The 25,693-nt window shown below is 37.9% G+C and overlaps 1 protein-coding gene across 1 annotated transcript in view; it reads left to right on the top strand.

Annotated features, from left to right (window-relative positions):
* Positions 1–293: 293 nt before the first annotated feature.
* arhgef28a (Rho guanine nucleotide exchange factor (GEF) 28a) overlaps positions 294–25,693 on the top strand; it is a gene marked incomplete at its 3' end in the record, with an annotated part of 29,953 nt that continues 4,553 nt past the window's right edge. Inside the window, exons 1-14 of the mRNA XM_079257019.1 lie at positions 294–353; positions 5,569–5,623; positions 12,817–12,961; positions 13,047–13,424; positions 16,885–17,074; positions 18,535–18,724; positions 19,165–19,234; positions 20,635–20,690; positions 20,870–20,942; positions 23,936–24,051; positions 24,150–24,406; positions 24,541–24,721; positions 24,829–24,940; positions 25,489–25,584. Coding sequence (XP_079113145.1) covers positions 5,591–5,623; positions 12,817–12,961; positions 13,047–13,424; positions 16,885–17,074; positions 18,535–18,724; positions 19,165–19,234; positions 20,635–20,690; positions 20,870–20,942; positions 23,936–24,051; positions 24,150–24,406; positions 24,541–24,721; positions 24,829–24,940; positions 25,489–25,584 — 1,897 coding nt within the window. The 5' untranslated portion in view covers positions 294–353; positions 5,569–5,590. The remainder of the gene's footprint in view (positions 354–5,568; positions 5,624–12,816; positions 12,962–13,046; positions 13,425–16,884; positions 17,075–18,534; positions 18,725–19,164; positions 19,235–20,634; positions 20,691–20,869; positions 20,943–23,935; positions 24,052–24,149; positions 24,407–24,540; positions 24,722–24,828; positions 24,941–25,488; positions 25,585–25,693) is intronic.

Below are 25,693 nucleotides of genomic sequence, written 5' to 3' on the forward strand. Positions count from 1 at the left end.
AGTCCGGCGACACCTGCAAACAAACTCTAACTCACTTATTCCCCGGATTAAAGAACACGGATGAAGGTGAAGGGACTCATGTGGGTTGAAGGTGTGGAATGAAGCCAATCTGAGTTTTCTGAGCTCCGATGAAAGCAGCAGCGAGGAGAAAGCGGTGCAGCTGATCTGATCGCGAGCGCAGAGAGCGGAGACGACGAGCAGCAGGTAGTGGCAATACTTGTTCATCTTCATCTGGAAAAGTTCGGCTTTTCATGAACGCAATGCATCATCAGCTTGATGTTTTCACGATCAGTGACAGTTTGGGGTTATTTAACTGATTCCAGATCAGCGCACAAGTGATGGTGCATTCACAGGTAATACGCATGACTGCCATTGTTGAGGTTCTTCCCCCTGCTAACAACTAACTCTTTGTTTTGATCTTGCAGACATCATTTTCTGCACTTGTGCGTTGTGATTGTTGCATGTGTGGGTTTCAGCAGCAGAAGTGATTTATTTTTCCTAATTGATTCTTTCAGGGCTGGAAATGTGTATCCATTTTATTTGAACGTGTTTATTTGAGCAGTCTACGTCTTGATATGACTGCAAAGACATTTTGAAATCAGATAAACAATGTGATTGTTTTCATCTAAAAGTACGGAGAAACATTTTTTAAAACTTTTTTATTTGCTATTACCTTTAACAATGTAAGAATAATCTGTTAGATTTGTTTGCATTTGTTGCATTTTTTTCTTTTCTTAAATGCACAGCGCATTGAGGTATCATTCCCATAAGTTGGAAGGCAGTGTTGTAGCTTTTCATGCAGTGTATGAAAGCAGTCTGTCATATGAGATGAATTTAATTCATTATTCAATTATCCATCATCTGACAAAAATCTAAGACCTTCAAGATGAATTTGATAAGGTCGGAGAACATTTGCATAACATACATAGATGTCAAAATATGTCCCAAATGCCTTCTGACAGCTTGCGTTCTCCTGTTATGTGTAATCTCTTTTCTCACGCTCTGTTCTGGAGTACATGGCCTTGAGCCAGGTCTGGTTTCTTCTTCAATCTGAACTTGTCAGCAGTTACTCTAAAAGCAGGTTGGGGACAATGACTGACACAAATTCTTTGAATACTCATCGAACCCGAGAGCAAAACTTGGATTTGTCTTTGTTTTTTTGGTTTTCTTATTCCCTCAGAGATATTTGGTTTTGAACTCTAGATATTCAGACAAATCCTGATTTTTTTTTTTTTTTTTTTTTTTTGTATGTACAGATTAACATCATGTCGATAAAGTTCTCATGAAAACAATTCTCATTTGTTGACCTAAAAGGCATGACCTACCAAACCAGGACAGTGTTTATTCTATAAAATGACATATAGGCCTTCTCCAGTTTCTTATTACAATGGCTAAACTCCTGTGAGTAGGATTAAAAACAGACGCCCACGCCCATGCTATCGTCTATTGAGAATGTATAAACTTGTGGACAAACTACAGAGTAAACTTGATAGTGATATTAGTGCTAAACTGCCAGGATGTCAGTCAGTATTACATGACTGGACTTGCTATGAAGACACTGAATACTGCTTTTGTTTCTGGTCCTCTGAGTCATTTTATTGTTGGTAAATTCTCACTGAATAACTTGAATTTGCCTAAAGATAGTACTGCCCATGTGGGTGTAATCTTAGACTTTTGCTGGCTCTTGTTTAATATTGAAATAGCTCTAAGATTTGCTGAGATACTGGGAAAGCTGAATGTATTAGCGTAGATGGGCTTCTGTTTAAAAACATCAAACCTATCATTTTAACATTTGTTTAAAATAAAAAATAATAAAATTTGTTTTCAGTGTTTCTCTGGTTCACACTTCACTAGAACTTACATATAATGAATTTCCAGAAGATTAAAATGAACTAATTTTTGTTTCTCATTTCACAACATGAAAACATACCAAATTACGTTGCGTGGGTAAACTCAGCACGAAGCTTTGCAGTGCAGCTCATGGTCGTCTGACCAGTGTCGGTTGTTCTAATCCTGATGCTACAACTTGAATATGTTTTTTTTTTTTTTTTTTTTTTTTTTTTTTTTTTTTTACCAATATGATTGACCTGGTTCATTATTTGTCTAAAAATTAGATATTTTCATCTTAAGTTTGGAATAATTTGTTAATAAAAATTTCCACTTATTCACCATGGCAACATGGTGGTGTGGTGGTTAGCACTGCGGTGTCCCAGTAAGAAGGTCTCTAGTTCAAGCTTCAGCTGGAAGAGGTTTGAATGGTGGCCTCTTTGTGTGCAGTTTGTTCTCCTAATGTATACATGGGTTCTCTCTGGGCTTCCTCCCACACACATGACATGCATGTTAAGTTAAATGCTATGGTTAATTGATCACTTCTCACATGTAAGTCGCTTTAGATGACAGCGTTTGTCGAATGACTGTAGAACAGAATATGGATTGGAATCAGTAGTATTAGATACACTTCTATAAAAACATGGTCGTGCACTTTCTTTTAGTGGGTTCATGCTCAACATTATTGGAAACAAGTTTTACTGGGAATCCAGTGATACGACACATATCTCAGATTGATCACTGGTCTTTAACAGCACTGTTTATGAAGCCAGAAAAAAGACAGTAACGATAAAGATACAATTAATCAACAGAGACAATTAAATATTTTTTCCTTTCACATAAGGATGTAATGGTGCGTTTGTTTTGATTCAGAGATTGGAAGTCGGAACTGGGAATGATGTGTTAACTGAGTAGAGAGCATGATTGTTGACAAAGTCTGAAAACCTGGAAAACCAACATTGGCAACAGTTCCTAATGTTAGCAGAGAGAATACACCCAGTTCTTTTATTTAGCATTTTGGACATGCACACACTTTGTAAACATAATGTTTTGTAAACTTATTAAGCACTACTTTTAATTTATAAACAGTTAAAGAGTTACATTTAGGCCTGTCGCAATAAGCAATAAATCGATTAATCGCATGATTAGAAAAAATGTGCGCGATAAGATTGCCGGACGCAATAATTTTCATTTGTCTTTCTTTTTGTGTGTCACATTTGTTTTAAGACAAATTAACTAAACACGGCAATACAACAAGCGTCCACCTGCACTTAAAACACTGCAATTTTCCCAATTGTGAAAAAAGACCTTAACAAACAGGCAATCTCCAGCTTCCCGACAGTCCATGATCACTGAAGTGTTTAACTGACAGATTAAATACAAACAGGACAATGCAACATGGTGTGCACCCAACACCGTGGTTGGTAAAGCCACGCTGGTCTTTAATATTGTTAAAATTTGAAAAATGTTGCTAACATTTCCCAGCCAGTATAAATCGCCTGGATGAACATACATGTTATAAACGGCAATTACACAACTTTACAATGACATGAAAAATGAAGGTGATCAAAGACATTTAATTTTGCCGTTCCACCTCTGGTCAAGTCCAAACATGTCCCCTATATGAGCTTGACCGTAGACTATGTAACTGTGCTACATGGTGTTTAGAGACCACGTGTTCCAGATAACCATGTTGACAAAACCTCATGAGAAATCCTGATCTGTTTCAGCAGACTGGGGACTGGATGAGTCTAGTCTGCAAACTGAGCTAAGTGTTCTTTAGAAATTAAAGTATGTTGACCTTTGAATTGGTATATATGTACTATTATGGCATTATTGTTGTTTTAGTTGAGAATGGTCTCAAAATGACAACAATAAAAGCCCAGCGCAATATTATCGTCTGTCGCAATCATTTTTGAGACAATTAATTGCATGGCAAAATTTGTTACTGTGACAGGCCTAGTTACATTCAGACATAAATGTATGTTGACTCTTGGTTTCACTCTGTTGATTTGTTGGGAAGCCATCTTTACTAGGCAGCAGGTGGGTCTGCTCTGACTTTCTGAGTTGAATTTTTTTGTTTTTATTGTTTTTCTTTAGTTTATTTGACAGGGACAATGTACATCAGCATTAATCACAGAGAATATATGCCTAGTACCAGATTATAGCTCTCAGAACTAATTTCCATCTGTTGGCCCTGGACTAACAGGACACACAAACATGAGTTAAACGCAAAACAATGTACAAAGATGTATTTCCCGCTAGGTATTTGGAAAAATTTGAACTTCAGAAAATTTGACTTCTGAGTATGAATCAGAAACATTTCCATTTCTGCTGTGAAATTGGACACTGTACATGTGGCTTGTGGCGATGATGCCGCTTCTGGAACAGACTTCGTTTGTCCACGCTGGCTGAAGGTTTCTCCTTGTTCTAAACCTATTTTGTTAAATTATTAACTATGTAAGGTACTTTTGAGTGAAATATTACCCACTGCATGCTGGTAAGGGGTCTTATCACAAGCATTTGTTTTGTTTTTGGACTGCACTGAACTACAACTCAGGAGTTCATCGTATCAATATGAGAGGAGTGACAACTTCACCGACTTATTAATTTTATAAAGGGAAGTTTAATCAATAGAGTCATCCCATAGCTTGACCTACTTTCTCCTAAAGAGGATTGCAGAGACAAATAGCCAAGCATATCCTATCTCACACCGACAATAAGAACAAATCTAAAATTAAACTAAAATGCACTTCTTTTTACTATTACTAAAATAAAATGACTCAGAAAAGCACCAGTCGAGAAGCAGGTTCAGACTGAGAACCGTTTTCTTGTGCACTAACTACTGCATAAACAAGAAATGAAAATAATTACTGGTCACACTTCTAACTGGGGTCTAAGACAAAATCAAGCTTTTTTTTTTTGGAGAAACATATTGAGCAGCGTAGGTTCAACACAGAAGCAAAAGCACCTCAACCAAAATAATCTGCTGAGCCACAGGATCAAACTGTGCTTACTGGAGTGGCCTCCAGCTGATGCAGATGAGTGTCTAGACAAAGTGCAGCCTGCAGAGCCAACGCTGCTCTGCAGCTTTGAAGTCATGCACTATTTACAGCTGACAGTGAAGTCACAGCGGATCAGGTGTGAGCTGATGATAGTTATGCTCTTGTCCTCTGCTGCATGCTGCCCCAGCAGTTGGACAGTGAAGCTATTGTAGCTTTATCCACACATGTGGTAGTGGTAGAAAGTAATAAAGTACATTTCCTAAACTGTTGTACTTGAAAGGAATCACTTTCACTTCAGTTAAACAGTTAAATTATTTCCTACGTAATACTTAAACTTAAAGGAATTGGTAATACTGACTTATACAGGTAGGATTTTGCTTTTAATTGAGTAGTTTTACACAACTGTATTGTACACAGTACTTTATTAAAGGACATGGATACATCATACACAACAGACTGGTGGTTAATAATGGCTGTCAAACAAAACATTGTAGATTGTTTCTTTTAAAAAACTGTTTCCAAAGATGTTCTGTCATATTTTTCCTCTTTTCGAGGATAAAGATTTTCGCAGTTACTGACCAAACTTTTCTAGACTAAACAATTAAACGTGTCAATGCAGTGAAATGACTGTGTGGTCTAACAACAGCATGCTTATAAATTAGGCCACCCACAGCTGAGCAGTTTCTGGTGTTTTCATTAACCTGACATTGCAGTAACACGACTATTTCCTCTCCAGGTATCTGGTGGATGGAAAGAACATGGAGGTGAATAGAAAAGAGGTGCCTTTATATGTAAGTGATCGCATGCTGTCCTCTTTTCTTTTTCCTAAGTTCCTCGTGTAGTTGATGGGTCTGTTTGTGTTTATTCCCCACTTTCCAGTGATCTTTTTTGCCCTGTCATTCCTGACAATCTCTCTGTGTCCTGGTTGACTGGTAAGCCTTGTGTTGCAGGTGAAACCCTAACAGGGAGGCTTTCAATCCAGGGGGAAGTCAAGGCCTAACACAAGCTGTGCACCACATGACGAAGGCCTTGAGAAGCATGTCTTCCTATGAACACAAAAGCTGGAATATGGGAATAATATACATAGTTTATTTCACTTTTAGGTTTCTTTTTAAAGACCACATATGCTCCTTTTTAAATGGTAAATAGGTAAACATGATATCTTAGTGTGCACAGTGAGCAGGTGTGTTTGGATTAGTTTTTACTTTCTTCCATGTGCTTTCCTCCCTTCAGTCTTCTGAAACTGCCATCTCCAGTACTTTTTGTCTGTCTCTCACGCCTATTCTCCTGCATTTATGTGCGTGTGTGGAAGCTTGGGTGGGCCAGCCAATGAAGCGTTACCAGATTTCTAGTGAGCAGAGTGTCTGCTTGTTTTGCTGTGTCACCAGTTTCAGCGGGGGTGTGGGAGGGGGCTCGCTCTAGAAAGCTTCGCCTCTACTCGCGGAGGGCCAGTCTGAAACCCAGGCATGTAAATCATTATGGACTTTAGCACTTGCACATGCACCTCTCCATTAGGAGGAAGTGGCGTCTCCACCCTTTAAGGTCACAGCTCAACGGGAGCAACTCTTGCTGCTGAATGAGATCCAGATTTCAATGCTGGGCTTTGTGCAGACAAGCCATAGCACGCTGCTGTGATATATAAAGGCTGGTATTGTGACGTGCCTAGTAAAGTTTTACGGTGCACCTCCACACATGTAACATGGTGTCAGGCCAATGGCAGATACCGTTTGGCAAGATCAATGGATAAATGGGTGCATTGAATTGTAGGCAGAACATGCTGGAGTTCCTGTGTTAAAAGTTTTCTTTTTTTTTCTTTTTTTTTTTACAGAGACCTTGAAACTGACTTAGTGTGAGACTGACTGTTCTTTCAGTTGTTTATGGATGATTAAAACTGAAAATATTGTGTTTTTATGCATGTTAGTGAACCTTGAAGCTGAATTTTGTTGAAAAAAGATGAGCATAAGTTAAACATAACTTTCTTAGCTTCATTAATGGACCATTGAGATGAAATGGATAACCATGATATTTGATACATTCATTAGTGGTGCCCATTGAAATGTCCAATTAAATCAACATCATCACTATATCCTCAACATATTCTTTTTTGCTGTCAACATGTCTTTTTACATTGGATGATGTTCAGGTTTTTGGGCAGTAACTTGCCCCCTGTGACAAAACTCATCACGCCTAATGTTGGTGTGACATTTTGTCTAAGAAATATTTGTGATAGATGTTCTTGTTTTAATTTTATGACCATTTATTGCCATTTATATAATTTGATAGGATTAAAAAGGAAGCAAACTATTTTACAGCAGAATTTACTTGTAATTTTGTAATTAGGAAAAATTCAAAAATTGTGTTTGAAGGGATACCGTATAAGTTTTGGCCACTAGGAGTTCTAAATCTGTAACTTCCCACAGGCCACACAACACAGTGAACAGTAAAACACTCTCACAAAGCAAAACTGCCCCAAAAATCAGTAGGCAAGGCAAGTTTATTTGTATAGCACCTTTCATGTACAAGACAATTCAAAGTGCTTTACATAAAACATTAAAAGCATTACAGAAAAAAAAGCATAAAAGAAAATACAAATAACATAATCATAATAAAACAATAAAATCATAGTAGTATAAATGATAGTTTTAATAATCAAATAAAGCAGTAACTTTGGTACATCTTATGTCAATAACTTTTCATAAATTGTTATGAAAATGTCAGCATTAGCCCTTAGCTGACGGGACCTTATTGTAGTAATTCTTCTTATTGAACAGCATGTGAAAACCATAAAACAAAACCAGGCCAGTTGCTAAGTGTTCTGTTACTTTAAAAAAATTTTTTTTTACATGAATTATAAGAAATACAATTATTGCATGCAAACCAGTCCAAATGAGTCACGTTAGCTTTAACTTGCTTTTACTGCACAGTCAAATAAAGACCCAGACGTACGATTTGCAGCTCATCAGGCACTTACTGCCGTTGTTTTGAGCAAACGCTGGCTGAAAGATATGATAAAGTTCATCACATTTTGGTACGTTTGCACATCAGCCAAAGAGCTGACTACCAGTCGAATAATAATGAGGCAAAGAGAAAGTGGGTTTTTCACCCACACTGTTCTTTTATCAGACTCCAAAAAGCAAATTCTTTGCCAAGGTCGACTTGTCTTTCCTCTTGAGCGATCTCTTTCCCGCTTTCTCTTTCTGGCTTCCTCAAACACCATTTGACTGTTTCATGCCATATGCATACACCACACAAAACCTCCATTAAGTTATCCTGACTAACTGGATTTTAGACCTGTTGTAACCACATGTTTTTGTTCAGACATTCATAAACTTGATCTCAGACGGTGTAACAGCTACATCAGGCCTAAAACATATAGACAATATATGCTCCAAAAATTGGACAGTCACTGTGTTTTCTACTTTCATTTCACTTTTCTTACACAGAGCTGCAGATGATGTGATGACCTGCATGTCGTTGATGTGAAACATAAATATGTGTTGTCAAGGTTGTGAAAGAGGTGCATATTTGGCATTATAAAAATATTTCATTTTCATGCATAATTTTTGCAGTAATCCCAAATGGATACATCCTTTACCTACACAAGAGCCTGTGGTATTGGACTGATGTCCTCAGAGGATAAATTGTTAGCTCATAATGGCAGAGAAGATGCAGCTCAGGAGTTAGAGGGGTCATATATAAACCAAAGCATTGCTGGTTTCATTTCCAACTTCTCCAATAGACAGGTTTTAGTAGCCCTCCTCCTTTGTAAGTCATTTGGATAAAAACATCTTCTAAATAAAAGTTATTGTTTCCCTTTCGCCTTGTCCCTCTGAAGAATATCACTATGACGAATCAATGCATAGTTGAACTCATAGCACATGTTTTACACCAGATGCCCTCAGACACAACCCTCTGCATTTATCTGGGCTCCCACCAGCCCTTCTGATTACAGTCCTAGATCATTTTCTGGTCCTCCTACAAGCACAGGTCTCTGGGTGTGTTCAGAGAATGGTCTGTATGCAAATATAGTATTCTTGATGCAGCTCCGCTTCTGCTGAGGATGGGAACACTTTAGTTGATAAATTGTTTGAGAATTGAAAGGTGAAAGTCAGGCCAGAATAATTTTGCACCACCACAACTGAACTGAATCCTGACCCTGATCATATGAGTCTAGTGGACTAACCTGATGCAAATGCGCCTTGACATCTGAAATATTATTCATCCCTATGAAACATGAGGACTATAGCAATGGTGTCATTGCAGGCTTGGCAGTGTTAGCACTCAGATGAACCCTTTCATGCATAAGTCTTTTAAAAAAAAAAAAAAACTGTGCTGCAATTTCTTTCATATGCAATATTTTACTTCTAAGATATGTATAGTGATGCTTTTGTTTAAAAAAACAATGTTTTATTTTTAATTTATTCCAATGTTTTTATATTCAGTATCTCCAGTAGTAGTAGCTTCAGGTTTATATAATATGAATACATAGAAACATCACTGTATCACTTTCTTTCCCTGTTTATCACTGTAGCAAAGTTTGAGATTAGTCTATATGAGTGTGTCAAATGATATATTATATGTATTTATTCTTCAGTCAGTAGCAATGTATTGGATGACTCACAAATGTCTAATGAAGTCGTTAATTTACAAATGTCCTGTCCTCACCAGTACACATACCAGAAAACAGCTTTTAAGGTGTCCACTTGTTGTCACAGTGCATTAAATGTTAAAACTGATGCAACTGAGCAGCAACCCAGGCTTTTTGTGTGTCCTCATAGCTGCTATTATCGCAGCACATTTCAGCTACATTTTCTCTAATGGAGACAGATGAGGTGTAAATCTGGTGCTCTGTTTGCTTAAATGCCAGTGTGATTTGATAGAGTTAGTTATCAGGGTTCTCTCTGAGCAGCCATGAAGTATTTCTGTGTAATGGTTTATGACATTTTTTCCTGTTAGTGCTGCAGTGACTTTGTTTGCTTTGCTTTTCAAGTGTCAAACCAACAGAAAACCTCACTGTGCTAGTTTATTATCATTATTATTATTATTATTATTATTATTATTATTATTATTAATAATAATAATAATGATAATAATAATAATAATAATTATTATTATTATTATAATAATAATAATAATAATAATTATTATTATTATTATAATAATAATAATAATAATAATAATAATAATAATAATAATAATAATAATAATAATTATTATTATTATTATTATTATTATTATTAATAAATAATAATAATAATAATAATAAAAATCCATCTACTTAATCATATGTGAAGAAAAAATAATTTTACACCTTTAAAATAGATATATTCTCTTTTTATAATGGCTAAAAAATATGCTCCTTGGTGTTTTTAAAAAAAAATAAATAAAAAAATAATTACGTGTCAACACAGCAGTTTTACTGACAGCCTGTAGTTATTAGTATCCCGTTTTTACAGCAGATTAAATCAGAGGTATGTGACTCAGCTGAGTTTGAGAAAAGACCTACAGCACAGTGTGAGCTGTCACCCTCAAGACAAAAGCGACTGAGGAGTTTATTTTAGATTCGAGTGAAATGTTACTGCAGCACTATGAGGCTTATTTAAAAGCTTTTGACTTTAAATCGCTTACATAACCGTGAATTTGTCAAAGTGTTTGGTTGATGTGCGAACATGTGAATGTTAACAGAATTATTAGAGCATGCAGAAATTTGTAGAATGGACTGGGCATGTGGCTTTTCTCTGAACTGTTAAAGTGATGTTGAATTAGTGGAGTTTAATCCTTTTTGTGATTTTATTTGGGATTATAGGAAACTTCAGTCTGACTTTTCTTACCCGCATGAAAAGCAACTTGCAAGCAACTGTCAGTTTCTTACCAGAAGTCCTGTAAGGTGAAACAGTGACGTCAAGTTACCTTCTCACCACGGAGGACCGCTTGTTATTGGAGCTGTTTTTGTTGTTGCAGTAGTACTGATCTTGCACCCCTGACGTCACTTAGGTGTTGCACACAGGAGATCATGGCAAAGAGCTGGAGAGTTGATGACTAATGGTTTCCTGGAGACCAGGCAGCAGATCTGATGTTATTTTTCCCTCCATGAATGAACAACAAAATCAGTCCTTTTCGGCTTTATTGGACTTTAGATTTTAGGTTAAAAAAAAACAAAACAAGGATTTTAATTAAATGCCCAACAATAATCATATCATTATAAATCAGAATTCATTTTCTTTTATTCTATTTTTTAAACTCATATGATGCTGTGATGCATTTACAATGAACTTATACCATAATTACACAATGAGTAACCTTTAAACTGCCCATATGGGAAGCTTGAGGTGTTGAATAATTCATTGTTACAGGATCAGGTTGTGTCATGATAACACTGTGGAGAAAAGGTCATAGATCACCTCGGTCTGGCATCTTATCACACCCCAGCCATCCTCCTCCTCCTCCTTCTTTCTCAAGGCTCAGTAGATGTCGTCTAGCTTGAACAAATTCTGCCTGATCAAATTTTTTCCTGTATGAAGTAATATTATCTGTGGCTGCTGCAGACTGTTTGGACAATTAAATGGAAAGTATTGCATCCTTGGAGGGGTAAAAACATATAAAGGTTCATGTGGTCCTGTGTGCATCATAGAAATCTGAAATGAAATGAAGCAAACTTCTTTTTTTCAATATCATTTAGCTTTTATATCAATGCAAATATATGGTTGAAGAAATTTATGAACTAAAAATGTTAATTTCTTCTTCTCCTTTCTGAATGGCTATTACTAACAGTTGTCCAGGGTTTACCTCTTATCTGTCTGTTTTGTGGAAAAACCATCAGTGATAACACAAAATGGTATTGAACCTATCCACTTAGCACACACAACAGGCTGAGAAAAAGCGGCCTGAGTCAGACCTTGTTATCAGTCCAGAGCAACAGTTTTCTAACCTCAAAGGTCACTTTTGTTTCTACCTCTCAACCACTGGTTCAAGTAACAACTCTTGAAACCTGAAACTGTTTGGTAGTAAAACAAATATCTGAGACAGAGACTTGAAATAGAGGCACAAAATAGTTTTTTTATTATGATAGTTTTGTTCAGGTAAAGAATGTTTTAAGAAATAAAGCCATAAACAGCAGCCTGTGAGGAAAATACATTCTTTGATTGTAAAGTTAAGATGATGTAGACACTAAGAACACAGTTTAAAATGATGAGTGCATTTGGCTGAGGGATTAGAATAAGAGTAAATAATAGAAGTCCCCATAAATCAGATGATAAACCCCAAACTGGGCATAAGAAACCAGAAGATCGCAGAGTTGCACAAGTGTGGAACGTCAAATATGTGATCCCAGATACACTGAGCCAAACCACTTGTAAAGGTCAAATTCGTGGAAAACAATAAAGGAGGAGGTTAACCTAACCTTGTGATTGAAATGGTAGAGCAATCTGGAAGATGAAGTATTTTCCTGCACATTGTTTTGCAAGAGGACAGTTTGGTATCACTGGCTTACTGGCTGTTCATTGTAAAAGTGCATTTGTGTGTGACTGAAGTTTAACTGCTGTTGATTGTGTCCTCGGATACTGGTTGACTCTTGCCATGTGATAGCATGGACCTGTTGGTTCATGCAAAGAATAAAAAAAATTCTGCAGCTCAATGATTTAAAAGAAATAATGAATCTAATTATGCCGACAGGCTGCAAAGTGAATCCTCAGCAGGGTGAAGCTTACTCCCACTGTGAGAAAATAACTGCAGCTTTTCTTCCTTCTTTTGCCACCCAATTCTCTTCCTGTTATTCAGTGCAGTGAGTGTAGTGAAATTGACTAGAGAAAATCAATTTTTTTCAGCAGTTTAACTCTAAACGACCCATTATTCCTGCCTTTTAAAGAAAATGTCTGCTATTGTTACACTGAGCATGAGTGAAAGAAACTTAATTCATAGAAATTCATCCTGTACTTTAAACTCAATGCAGAGGTGATTATTTAATTTATCCTTCCTTTCATCTCAGGGACAAGTGGGGACTTCGGTAATGTTACAATCCAGAGCTCCTGAAGATGCAGAGTTTTATGTTGTTGCACAAGGCTCGAGACTTACACACATCACTGCAGCAAAAAGAGGGGATGATGGGCTGACTCTTTCCTTCACTGTTCCAGGTAAGCCCTTCAGTCAACACAGCAGCACCTACGAACTGTAACCACACCCACGCCATCTCCTGTGATATTTTTCTATCTTTCCCAGGCCATGACCGTGTGGAAGCTGTCCCTGTCAAACCCTATTTTTACACAAAGGATTGTATTCAGCCCTGTGAGGGTGAAGCATCTCTTGAATACATCAGGGATGTTGCCCAGGAAGCAGCAGAGTACTTGAAAGCAAACAGGGACCAGCTTGATCCCCAGAGCTACCAAGAGGTCTTGAAGAAGTTCCCAGTGTTGGCACAGGCAGCTGACGAGGACCTCTGTGGCAGAGTTTTAAACCACAGTGAGCAGGGAGTTCAGCTCACATTAAGTTCAGGCAATGAGGCGGATCTGAGGAGGCTGGATGAGAAGATCACACAGGCTCTGGCTAACATGGATTACCCTTGGCAGTGGGAAAACACAGACAGTCTTCCTGGAGAAGGTAATGAAACAGGAAGTGTGAGTATAAATCATGAGATGGGGTCACTGGGGTAAGTTTGTGGTTACCTCAGTAGCTGCCTGTCTGATGCTTTCTAGCAAATCTTATTGTTTTTGCATAATTTGTGGTTTATATCATTGAAGATATAAAAAAAAAAAACAAAAAAAAAAACTTATATTAAGATGGTTGATGCTTGTGTGGATTCATTTCAGTTTTAATTCAGGAAGCAACAGCTGGTCTCATCTTCCAGTATGTGTCCATCTGGGAAGCCAGACGTTGCAACAAACGTTTGGTTACATTTATTCCAGAAAATAGATATTCACTATGATAAAGACATCTTCCTCAATAGAAAATATCCTACTGATTTTACTACAGTGTGTGGAAGACTCCAGGAATGTTGTTCAAGAAAACATGGGGATGTTGAACCTGTCACGTGAACTATTTGTGAGCGTGAGTTGTTGTTTATGTCTTTGTATTGGTCCTGCTATAGACCAACGACTTGTTCAGGGTGTAAATCCTGCCTCTTGTCTGGAAACGTCTCCAGCTCCATTTCATGGTCCCCCAGGACCATGAACTGAAATAAGTGGCATAGAAAATGTATGAATAGCTGTAGATTGGTCAGAAAATAATGTTCTTTCACATAATGCTACTTAGCTGCTGAAAAAAATGAATCAAACTATATCTCTTAAATTACAAGCTAATGGTGCTTAATTATAGGATCCATCCATTTACTATTCCTATATGCTTATATCTTATACCTTATACTCTGAAGCTGCCTCTGGGTCTCCTTGATCTAATGGGACCTAATGGGAAAGATAAGAGGTAAATGAATAATGAGTTAACTTACTTCTTTTCTAATTTCTTTAATCTGATAGTTGGAATATGTGACTTGGACCTTTGGTAATTATTAGTTTAATAATCTGATCTGCGCTCTGACTGTACAGCCCAACACTTTCATCACATGATGCAGAGGACCTGCCAGCCAGCTGACTGGGTAGAGGCTGGAATGCTTCAAAGAATGAGCAATTACTGGCATTATTACTCCACAGTCAGATTAGACTTATCTTGCAGACCTTTTCGTCTGCTAAATAAGCTCCTGCAATCCTCCTCTGCATCGCCCTCCTTCCACTTGACAGCGAAACTGTGCTGGAGATGTATCTGGTTTCTGACTACATTGTTTGTTTTAAAGCAGGGAAATTCCATTATTAAGAAATACAGGTAAACCACCTAGCAGAATGAAAACATATGACTAAACATGAGGATTTAAAGACAAGTCTTCCTAATCTGTACATTGGTTTCAGATGATGGATGGTGGGGTAGGCGGAGCTAAGCCTTCATATGGAGGAGATGTCTGGAATGACCCAGATAAGGGTTCGGGCAGGGAGGAGGAGTTTGCACAAATGACAGTGACAGAACTACAATGGCATTTAAAGCACTGAGATTGAAGGCTGATTGGTTGAAAACAAAGAGAACAGGAGCATTATTGGATGAGAGCAGTGATGTCGACATTGATGATAAAATAATTAGTTTAACCATGTAGGAAAGTGGATGTGATGCAGAAAATAGATAAGCAGGAATTGTGCATATTTATAACCCATAAATTAGGAGTCTATTAATTGGATTATTATTTGATTACAGTTAGTTGGACTGTAGTGGATTATTTTAGAATGGACTGTATTTTTAAAGGGCACTGGGAGGACTTATGTTGGGATTTGGCACAGTGGAAAGTAAACTATGTTGAACTGAAATCACTCCCCGAGATCAGTGACAGAAAGTGAGAGAACAGATCTTTCTGCCTGAATTTTCATTAGATTTGATGTAATTTAATAATACTAATACTACTACTAATAATAATGATAATAATGATAATAATAAAGCCTTTGATGTCTCAAAACTCCATTATTTGCTATTATTTTTGTGTTAATTTCGGGTAAAAAATATATGCAGATCTTTTAGTTTGTGTTTCATTTCCATTTGACCAATGTTCAAAGCTTCCTGGGAACTGAACTGAGCTAATTTAGCCACGAACAGAAAAGGGAATTCATTCAGGCCATATGTCCAACAAATAGTCTTTGTGCAGCAGTGTATGTATGGTCATGGTTTACTTAGAAAAAGCAAATATCCATGCAAAACATGGGCAGGGTGCAAATACAAAGCAGTCGTAGGCCCCTACTGTAGCTCCTCAATGCACTATTTGCAGAAGCAACAATTTGACAATGACATTCTTGTTTGTTGACCTTTGCATGAAGAGTATGGGCAGCATTTGCTCCCCACAGTTGGTCAAACTGGGTCACAATTAAAGGCACCATTGTGGAGCTGACAGGGTGTTTCACTTCATATTTGGGATCCAGGGAGAAACAGAAAGGAAAAGCTGTTTCGACTTAGACTTTTTTTTTCTACAGACTGAGCTCCTGGACTCCTATTGTCAATATAGCACAGAACAAAAATGACCAAAACTGAACAGAACACGACATAACCGTTCTGCAGAGAACACAATGTGACAACTCAGCAGGGCTTGCTGTTTAGGGCAGCCGTGGGCAACAGGCGTTTTCCAAAACAAGCCTTCCTGCACCACAATGTCCTATATCTACACCCTGAGGGCAGTGAGGTGAGGTGTTTGTGTAGTGGATGTGTACAGTACTGTGCTATTGAGATTTAACTGCATGCAGTGGCCTTATTATTGAGTTCAGTGAGGTTGGATGGGGGCAGACAAATGTTTTTTTTTTTGCAGCAGTGCCGGTTCTGTGTGTAAGTTTAGTCCAGTTTTAGAAGAGAGCATGCTGTAAAAGCAGTACAGCAGCGTGCTTTGCTACAATGACAGGATATGCTGAGCAATACGTGTTCTGACATTATTTCACTGTTTGAAAGATATAAAAAAAAAAAAAAAAAGAAGAAGCCCTGAAAATTTGCTGAATTTTTTTCTCTTTTGTAATGGCTTTTAAAGTGGCGTTTAGCAGAAATGTGCAACCCTTTGCTGCTGCCGAGTAGAAGGCAAGAGAGGGAACAGTAAAGCATCATTCAGAGTCAAACATCTGATGTTTATAGTCCCTTACACTCCAGTGAGCAAGAGTCAAGAGGCAGCAAGTGTTTCACAGCAGGTGTGTATTCAGAGAAACATCCAGTTGTTCATGGTAATAATATTGTCAATATACTGTCAACCTTACATAACTCTGTGTCAATCCTTCTTTAATTCCAAACATACAAAGCAGGACATGTTCACATGTAGGGAGTTAAGGTGGAAAGAGAAGAGAATCTTGACTTATCATGAGGCAGAAAAGTTTACATAAGTATTGTGTGGTGTAGCAGGGAGATACAGATATGATGTATTAGGAGCTTCCAGTAATGCTTTATGGCTAAAATGTAGTTATTAAGCAGGATATATCACAGTGTGTACTTGGATAGTAAGTGTATCTCTTCCTGCATTTAAATCCAATTTCTTTTTTTTTTTCTTTTTTGTCTTTAGCTGTTGAACAAGACTTGAAAGAATCCCTCCTTCACCTTGCGGTGCGCTTGGGTTTGGTCCACCTTTCCCGGTTTTTAATTCACCAACTGAGAGGTGAAGGGATGTCGACGTTACCCTTTCGGAAGGGAGAAACACCCTTCCAGCTGACTCAGAGGGATGAACGTCCTGCCATGTTAAGGGCGCTGGCAACGTAAGGCTTTGATTTTTATCTGTCGTACAATCCTGAAGAACAGTAAACTTATTGTTTAAGAGGGAAGCTGCTTGTTCATTGTTCATTTAGATAAAAATGTTTCACTTCTGTCACTTTATGCTAACATCTTCACTGTTAGAGTGTACATAACATAAGTTAAGAAATAGATTAATGCCTTTTTGTTTCAGAATAAACAGGTTTATAGAAACAAACAAGGTAAGACCCTAATAGTCATCACTTAAATATTACTATTAGAGGCAGGACCTCAGTATGCCTATTATATGCAGTATATATCTGTGAGCATGACTGCACATGCAAATGTTGAACATTTCAGTCTCATGAACCAGCCAAAACCATTTCTACCAAGAAAACCAATTAGTGTTGTATTTACACAAAACTCAAATCAGCTCATTTGGGGGAAAAAAAACCTCCAAACTCTCAAAAACTTTCAGTCCAGCTTTGCTTAGACAACAAACAACAACTCAAATGTACCCAAGCTGCATTGACTGCACGGTAATACTGCCTCAGGTTTAATAAGGTAGAGATTCCCACCAGAGGTCTTAGTTCCCCAGGGGACAGTCCTGCAGCAGCCAGGGGGGGGGGAATGAAAGCATTAGTTTAATTAGACGAACAGAAATTACATTTTAATTAAAGAATCAAGTGGAGTCATTCAGGTTTGGACTGAAATGCAGATGGTCCAGACGGTTCAATACGTGTGCAGTCAGCTGCAGCCTGTATTGGTTACTTGTTGCTGGGAAAGAAAACACCTGTCAGTCACTGGTTATGACACTGCTTAGCAGTATGCGTCCTCAGGCCTGTTCTCATAGATCATTAAAATAATAATCCAAAATTCATTGTGAGTGCATTTTTATAGTGAATAGTGGACCACTAAGTTTCAGATTTTCCTTTAGTTTTTCTTTTTGCTTCTTTAAAAGATTAAGATTAAGAGTTTTTTACTGGATAATCTTAATATGAATATATTCACCTAGATGTCAATTTCATGTACAAATGAGAATTATAAATGGTTTACTGAAGCTATCTCCAGCAGAGTAAACTGCCCTTTTTGTAGACATTTGCTTTAGGGGGGTAATACAATGCAGAACTTAACTGTGTCTGCTGCCTCATTTTGCAGATTTTGCTTAAAACAAAATGCAGAAGAAACCATAAGAATCATGCACTTGATTTTTTTTGACTGGTTGTTCCAATTGATTTGTTGATGTGAGGTGCGGATGACACAGTCACTGCAAAACGTTAACTCACAGCTTCATTTTGAAGACAGCAAGCCCTGAGATGGACTTGCAGGATCTACAGTGTTAAAACCAGGGAGAAAGTCTGAGAACCTGCTGCCAGATCCTCAGCAGCAGATACAAAGACTGGAGCTCATTTAAAATTACACCACTATATTTTTGAGTCAAAGTTTGCTCTTCTTCCTTTTCCATATCTGTCCTCCTCCTCATCAGTCCTTCAGGACCTGTATTCAGCCGTCTTCTAGGTGTTTGGTCCTTGTGGTCTGACAGCTCCCATGTGCTGAGGTTTTGTCCTGGGACAAATGCTGTCATCCTCACTGTACAACATTGTCCTGCGAACTGCACTCAGGACAACATCATGCTTCTTCGAGAAAAACTAGAAGACTGCAGCGTCCAAAAACTGGTGAGATCCAACCACAGGACACACATCTTTAGTTAAATTCCTTACTGGATGTGGGACAGAAGTGATTTGTTGTGCATCACTGGGTATGATACCATGTGCCACTGCTGTGGTCATGATGACATATGCGTAGGTTTTGTTTTGGGTGTACCAGTAAACTCTTTTCTCAAATTCTTACTCTGTTCTTACTAGTTAATAAATAACCAGTAAATATATCAGTGACAGCCTGTTAATCAACGATAACAAGAGAAACTTTTCATTAGAAGTGTGGATACGTCACAATGCAGTAAAAGCGTGTACACACCAAAGTGTGTGATATTTTATAAAAAATGTTTAATGCACATTTAGTGAATGAAGAGTGACATGAACATAATCTAATTTTATATTTTCTTTGTTTGCAACATAAGAGTTTAAAAATAATCAAACTTCTGTTTCAATCCAAGATCAATGTGCTCAGAGCCGATACTGAGGAAGATAAGAGAGAAATGGATGGAGATCATTCAACTGGTGAAGGTAAAGACATTTTTGGTGTTAAGTCTGTCAATATGCAGGGCTGAATGTTATATATGTGGGTAATTATTATTTTAAGACTCACTTGTAAATATCTGCCTATACAGATTTGTAATAAAACAAAAAGCCTGATTAATAATGTCTAATAATATAATGATAATAAAAAAATAATGAGTGGATTCTTTATATAAGTGCTTCTTATAATTTACAATGAAAAGTTTGTTTACTTACTATCAGAACATGAGATGGATGAGCTCAGTTCACGTGTCTCATCAGCTTCTGTACCACTTTGTGCTTGGTCATATGGAAGTTCCAGCTGCGTAACTCAAGCTGTGAAAAACAAATTCTGACTATTGCGTAGGAACACACAGTGACTTGCATCACCTGTGGAGTTGTTTAATAGTGTTACTTTTTGTGTTTTGTGGGTCTCTGACTTGAAAATATTTTATATTTTCAGATAAAAGAAGGCTTAAAGACTAGACATTTGGCTCTGGGAAATTGTGAAAGCCATTTCTAAAATAATTTTCTGTCACCCATAAGAATAAATGACTGTTGTTGATCAAAAATGATAATAAAAAGGATACGCAACGCTGCAAATAATGATTAGTTCTGTCCTATCTATTCCCGTCATGCTGTTGTATGCGTGCACAAACTGCTCATATGTGTCTGTGCGTGTCGGTATGTAAGTGCAGAGACTTTGCTTTGGAGCAGTGGAAAATGAACAACCACAGATTCACTTGTGCAAACACTGGTATATTCAGACATCCATCATTTACAAGCTAAAGAGACTAGAAAAACACTTTTAACTAACACCATAAAAGGAGCTGTCTTCTGCACATTTATTTGCTCTTCTTCTGAGAGAAAAGAAAAAAAAAAGTCCTAAAGGAGCAGGTTGTTTCTTTTTGTTCCCCCCCCCCCTCAGATGACATGTTCAGGCTGGTGTGCAACCACACACGGAGAAAGACTTTTGCAGATTTTTTATTGCTGTAACCTTTCTTGTATGTTTGTAGTTTTATCTCTTTCATCCTCGCCATCAAATTTAGCACATTTACTTAACCTGTGGCCATTCCCTTTGGTAACCATAGAGATGGCAGATAGTGGTATCGACTCATAAAGGGGAGGCAGGAAGTGTACCTTAGTATTGACCTTAACCCTGTCCTGACTTCAGCAGTCCTCCATTAATCTTATTGAAATAACAGCTCCCCAGTAGGGAGTTTGTGCTCTTTCTGTGGACTTGCTAGTTTAGATGAAGATAACATCCTATTGGTTAGTTTTCAGTCTCTGGAGAACACAGTCGCATCCAGAGAGCCTAGCCTGTCGTGCCATCTGTGCAAGCCTTGTTGGAGAAAAAGGAAAACTGCTAGGATTTCATGCAAACATCTTTGCATTCTTCTTTTGCGTAGGCATTATCAAGGAGTTTCATGTGGAAAATCAGGACGAGCTTGTGCTGGTGGACAATGTGAGTACAAACAATAAGAAGTAGTGAAAAGATTGCTGTTTGCTGCTTGTGTCTTTTTTTTTTTTTTTTTGACACTTAGCCATTAATGCAATGAATTAATGTGTTGTTCTGGAGTAAAGGAAGCTTACATTTTCTAAGAGACAGACTTGATTTTTGTGCTTTCTCTGGCTTGTGTAAAGGTTTTTGAGGAGCAGCTTGTTTTGTCTTTGGATGAGGACGATGATGAAGAAGAGTTCTCGTCCTCGTTATCTGGTAATTCTCTTCTCTTTCCCTCTCTTCTTGAAATATTTATATGTTCAACATTCTTGCACAGTTAACACATGCAGAGTTAAATACTTTATTTTTCCATTTCAGTATTGTGGCAATAATACTCTGTTTTCTGTCTTAAATGGTGACTGTTTATTCCATGAAAGCATAACGACATGTTTTGTGGCTGCAGTGAACAGCAGGTTGCCGGGTTGTGGGAACAGCACATAATAAGAGGGTTGAGAAACTGTGTCTGAAGTTGTTTTTCTTGTGCTGGTGGTACAATAAGCAAAGCTCTGTTTCAGATTACAAAATTGGAAATCAATAATAGTTTCTGTTTCAGACACAGACAAGGATGCACTTCTCTCTGAGATACAGGGGCTGTTTTCTTTCATTAAGTGGATGCTTTTTCCTCTCGAGGTCTTCTGCTCGAGGCTTAACCAAATTTGCCCCCATAATGAGTCAGTCCTGCAGTCCAGGAATCTGCGCTGTCACTGGAACAAAAACAGGAATGGGGTCATGCTTGTCCCAGTCAGACTTTGTCTGAACTGGGAGATGCCCCCCTGGCTTGTCACCCTGCCATCCCTTCCCCCAGCTTCCCTGGGTTAGATGGTGAAGCTGAAGCAAGAGGTGGAATGTTAACAAGCTAAATGTCTCCTCTCCTTACAAAAGATGACATTTCAGACAACACATGTGCATTAACCTGGACTTCTTTGCACGCAGGATTGTAACATTGTAGAGTAGCAAGCACAAACCTTCACTGGCTTGTAAAAAGTTTTGATGATGTACAAATGTTTCAGGCATTGCCACGGTTACTTTGGAGGCTAATTTCCTGTGTGTTGCCGTGGAGGAATGAAGAGTGTGCAGTGAGCTTAAGGGAGACTTGTGGTGCTTCACAGGGCTTGAAACTATGTTTTCAGTTAATTGAAGTGTTGCGGTGTATATAACAATATGTCTTTTTGATTGCAGATTTTTTTTCTTTGTTGCAGAAGTTACCAAACTTACTGTTTAGCTAAATACTTAAGTAGTGATTGCATCACTGTGAGGGCAGCTGCGGTGCAAAATCAGTTATTTTTTCCACAACTGCTGAAATGATGACAATGTTTTTCTCTAGTTTCAATGCCATGAACTCCACATGTGTCAGTTATTGTTGGACTAAGTTGGTGCGATGGTTAGTCTATCAGCAGACTGGTTGATCTATCACCACATTTTGGACTAAATAGAGTTTTTTTTGAGTCTTTGCACAACATTTGATGTGAACACAACAGCAGGCAGATGGAGTTATAGTATATAAAATATAAGACTATAAATGGATATAAGGAGTCTGCCTTCTGTGGTTGAGCGCTAATGTCTTCACTGTGTGAGAGCAGCAAAGAGGAAATGCCTCTGTGATGCCCAGGATTTCCCTTACATTAGTGCAGACATCAAAGTCTGGGTGGAAACTTCACTCATCAAGGGAGGCAATTTTCCACATTGTTGGAGCAGATATACCATCTACCACTCCTGCATGTAGCAAGGGCACACGTAACATTGTCCAAATACTGCTCTCACTTACTTTGCTCTCAATCCTTAAATACACTGTTGCTTTGATTTTTATTGAAGATTAGGATTATACCTGTTATAATGCAATGCTGCTGATGCATCAGTCTGTCAGAAGCTGCAATTCTAAAGATTTGAATGAAGGGTTTGTTGTTTTTTTTTGGCATTTTGTAAATAATCCAACGGGAGTCACAGGAAAATAGCCAGATCTCAAAGAGGAAGTTATTTTTTCCACGACAAAGATTTCTTCAACAGTGTCTAACCTTTGTCACACATTGTAGTTCAGGTTCTTTCTAAATGCTTTTTACGACCCACATAATTGCTTTAACATTTCTTTGCTCTTCACCCATTTAGCTTAAGAAAAAACATCAGGGATATAAAGTTAATTCTTTGTTTCTTTACCTGAGTAACGATACATTTTTGTGAAAAGTAAAATAATTTATTTTATAAATATTCATATTTCATTATTTTGTCTTAGTCTATTTTTTTTATAGTTTTAACAATCTTCCTTTGTTATTAAAAGCACTATTTTTTCCCACGTATTCCCCATGTTATACTACTTATTGTTTCATATGAAGGATTACTATTTACTGGTTTAAATTCAAGGTCCAGGAAAGGTTAATTTAGCTTGTTAGTTAGCATTGATGAAAATGTTTCCATCATGATGCAAAATGTGTTCTGACAAGGCTAAAGTTAGCTAAACATGACTACGTTTAGCAAGTATGTTTATTCCAATCAAATCCAATGCGAAAGTGTGTCCAACTTTTGACTGGTGGTGTATATTTATATATTTTACTTTATATATATATATATATATATAATCAGAGAAAATTAGTGCACACACACATGCAGCACAACAAAGAGTTCTGACTCAGCATAAGTCAATAATCCACCTTTTTTCTAGCAAACAGACAGCCTGCTGGTGAGGATGATATGTCAGGGTTTCTATGAAAACAATCCTTTAAAGGTCAAACAGGAGTAGGTATGCAGCAGCTCTTCACTTTTTCCTTTCTTCTCTCTAAGCCTTGACATTTGAGCAATGAAAGATGAATGCATTGTGATTTTTAAAAAAATAAAAAATAAAAAAAAGAATCTACAAGAAAGAAGCAAAGGAGAAAACAGAAGAGGGGAAGTAAATATGACTTAATAGTCCAATATTATGACGTTTGCTAAATATTTTCTTTGTGTTTGGCATGTCATGAAATATGCTGTCTGCATTTGCTGCCTGATCATCTTAGACTGCTCTGGAGGCTGTTGTGTTTATTTAAGCAGACAATAAAATATCTGGATGATGTTGGGAGGAATTGTGGTGACCACAAAGGGCTTCTCATCTCTCCACTCAGGAATATAAAAAAGACAAATAGTTCCTCTTAACTGAGAAAAAAGAAAGACAAGACAATAAGGAAAAGTGTTGCATATTATTGTTAAAACTGTCCTAAGAATATGGCGTGTGTTGACAGTAACCGGGTATCCAATGCAGTCCAGTGAGATTCAGAGGCAGTTTGCACAGCATGCAGAAGACACTTTGCTATCCGAGATCAAGAGCGATGATCCGCCCATCACGCAGCAGACTCAGGTTGTACTTGCTCTCTTTTTTTAATACCTAAAATTGTCCTTTTATGTTCTGCAACATGTGAAAGAGAGGACAACTTAACTTTCTTTCATCATCCTCAGAAGGAAGTTGGCATTAAGTACAGAGTTAGTGGTGTGACAAGCGGCAGCACTGGGACAGATGGCAGTTTATGGGACACAGAGGATCTCCTTGCAACCGACACCCCCCCACCCTATTCAGAAGGCATCTATCGTGCGTCTGTCCCCTGCTCCCTTCCACTTTTACCTGCCGACCAGGCCCTCACCAGGCTGAACTGTCCTGCCTCCTCCGAGCAGACCAATCAGAGAGACTGTCTGCCGATGGAAATCTGTGACCTCAGGTATTACATGAAAATATGGGATAAAAAGGTTTATTTATTTATTTATTTATTTTTTATCAAAAATGATATTGTTTGTGTGCCAATGTGCCTGTGTGCAAAAAAAAAACAAAAAAAAACCGGATATTTTATTTCAGTCCTAGTCTGGTGGCTCTAGAAGTGGACAGTGAGGAAGAGAGCACTGAGCCAACGTCTCTGCTTTCTCCACTCTCGCCTGATTTCGGGAAAAATGCAGAAAAAAGGGAAATCTATCGTCCAGCTTCTGGTCTCACTTGCACTCGCAGCCAGTCTGCCTCAGCTTGTGAACCCAGTTTGAAGGTAAAATAAAACATTACTTGTTTCATTTTTATGAAACATCTCCACACCTACTGGTGGGAAACTACTTTATTTGGTGTTACATATTAATTATTTTTTGTTTCTTGTAGGAATTAGGTGAAGAAGGGGTTCGATTGCGTTCCTATTCCTACTCATCCCCAAAAATCTTATTCCGTCCTGCTCGTTTTACCCGGAATGACCAAACATCAGATGTCAGCTCTGGTTTGTGACACTCAGACCATCATCTCACATTATGAGAATCTCAATCTAACACTTAACTAACCATTTTCCCACCTGATTTCACTCATTTATTTGCTTACTAATGGGGATAACCACATATTTTCTCTTGATTTTAAGCAAAGATTTGACAAGTGGTAGCCTGAAAATTATATGAAGTGTAGTCGTCTCTAAATAAATGTTGCTGAGAGTAGCTTGAAGTCAGTGGAAATATGTTTTTTTCTACACAGCCTACATCTGTGCATCTCATCCCAGACAGCCAAAGCTGTTGGTTAACAGCTCTGTTTCCAGCATGCAGCTCCAGCTTTATATTAAATAGATAAACCTGAAAGATTGATCAGTCAATTCAAGCAAAATACCAATTTTTCCAATGTCTCTGATTTTATTTAAATGCCATTTTATCCTTTCTTTTTCTTTTCCATTTAACCGTATATGAAGTGCATGTTAAGGCAGCTATTTAACACTCCTGTGAACTTGGACTTGACCCTCTGTGGTTGATATGTGAGCAGCCCTCTGTCCACTTTGCCCTGTAGATGCCGTGCTCCACAGTGTCAGCCACAGCCGATCTCTCCTTCAGGCCCTCTCTCTGTCTAAATCCACCCTGTCTCTGTCTCTGCTCCATCCTGGTAGTAAGTACTGGACACCTGCAGCTTTCACATAATGTTACAAACCAGCGTCGTTGTTAGTGGGAGTGTTGTGTGTGAGTGTATCTGTGTGCTGGTAAGTGAAGGCTGTTAC

The sequence above is a fragment of the Telmatherina bonti genome (assembly GCF_933228915.1).
Source record: "Telmatherina bonti genome assembly, chromosome: 17".
Taxonomy (NCBI): Eukaryota; Metazoa; Chordata; class Actinopteri; order Atheriniformes; family Telmatherinidae; genus Telmatherina; species Telmatherina bonti.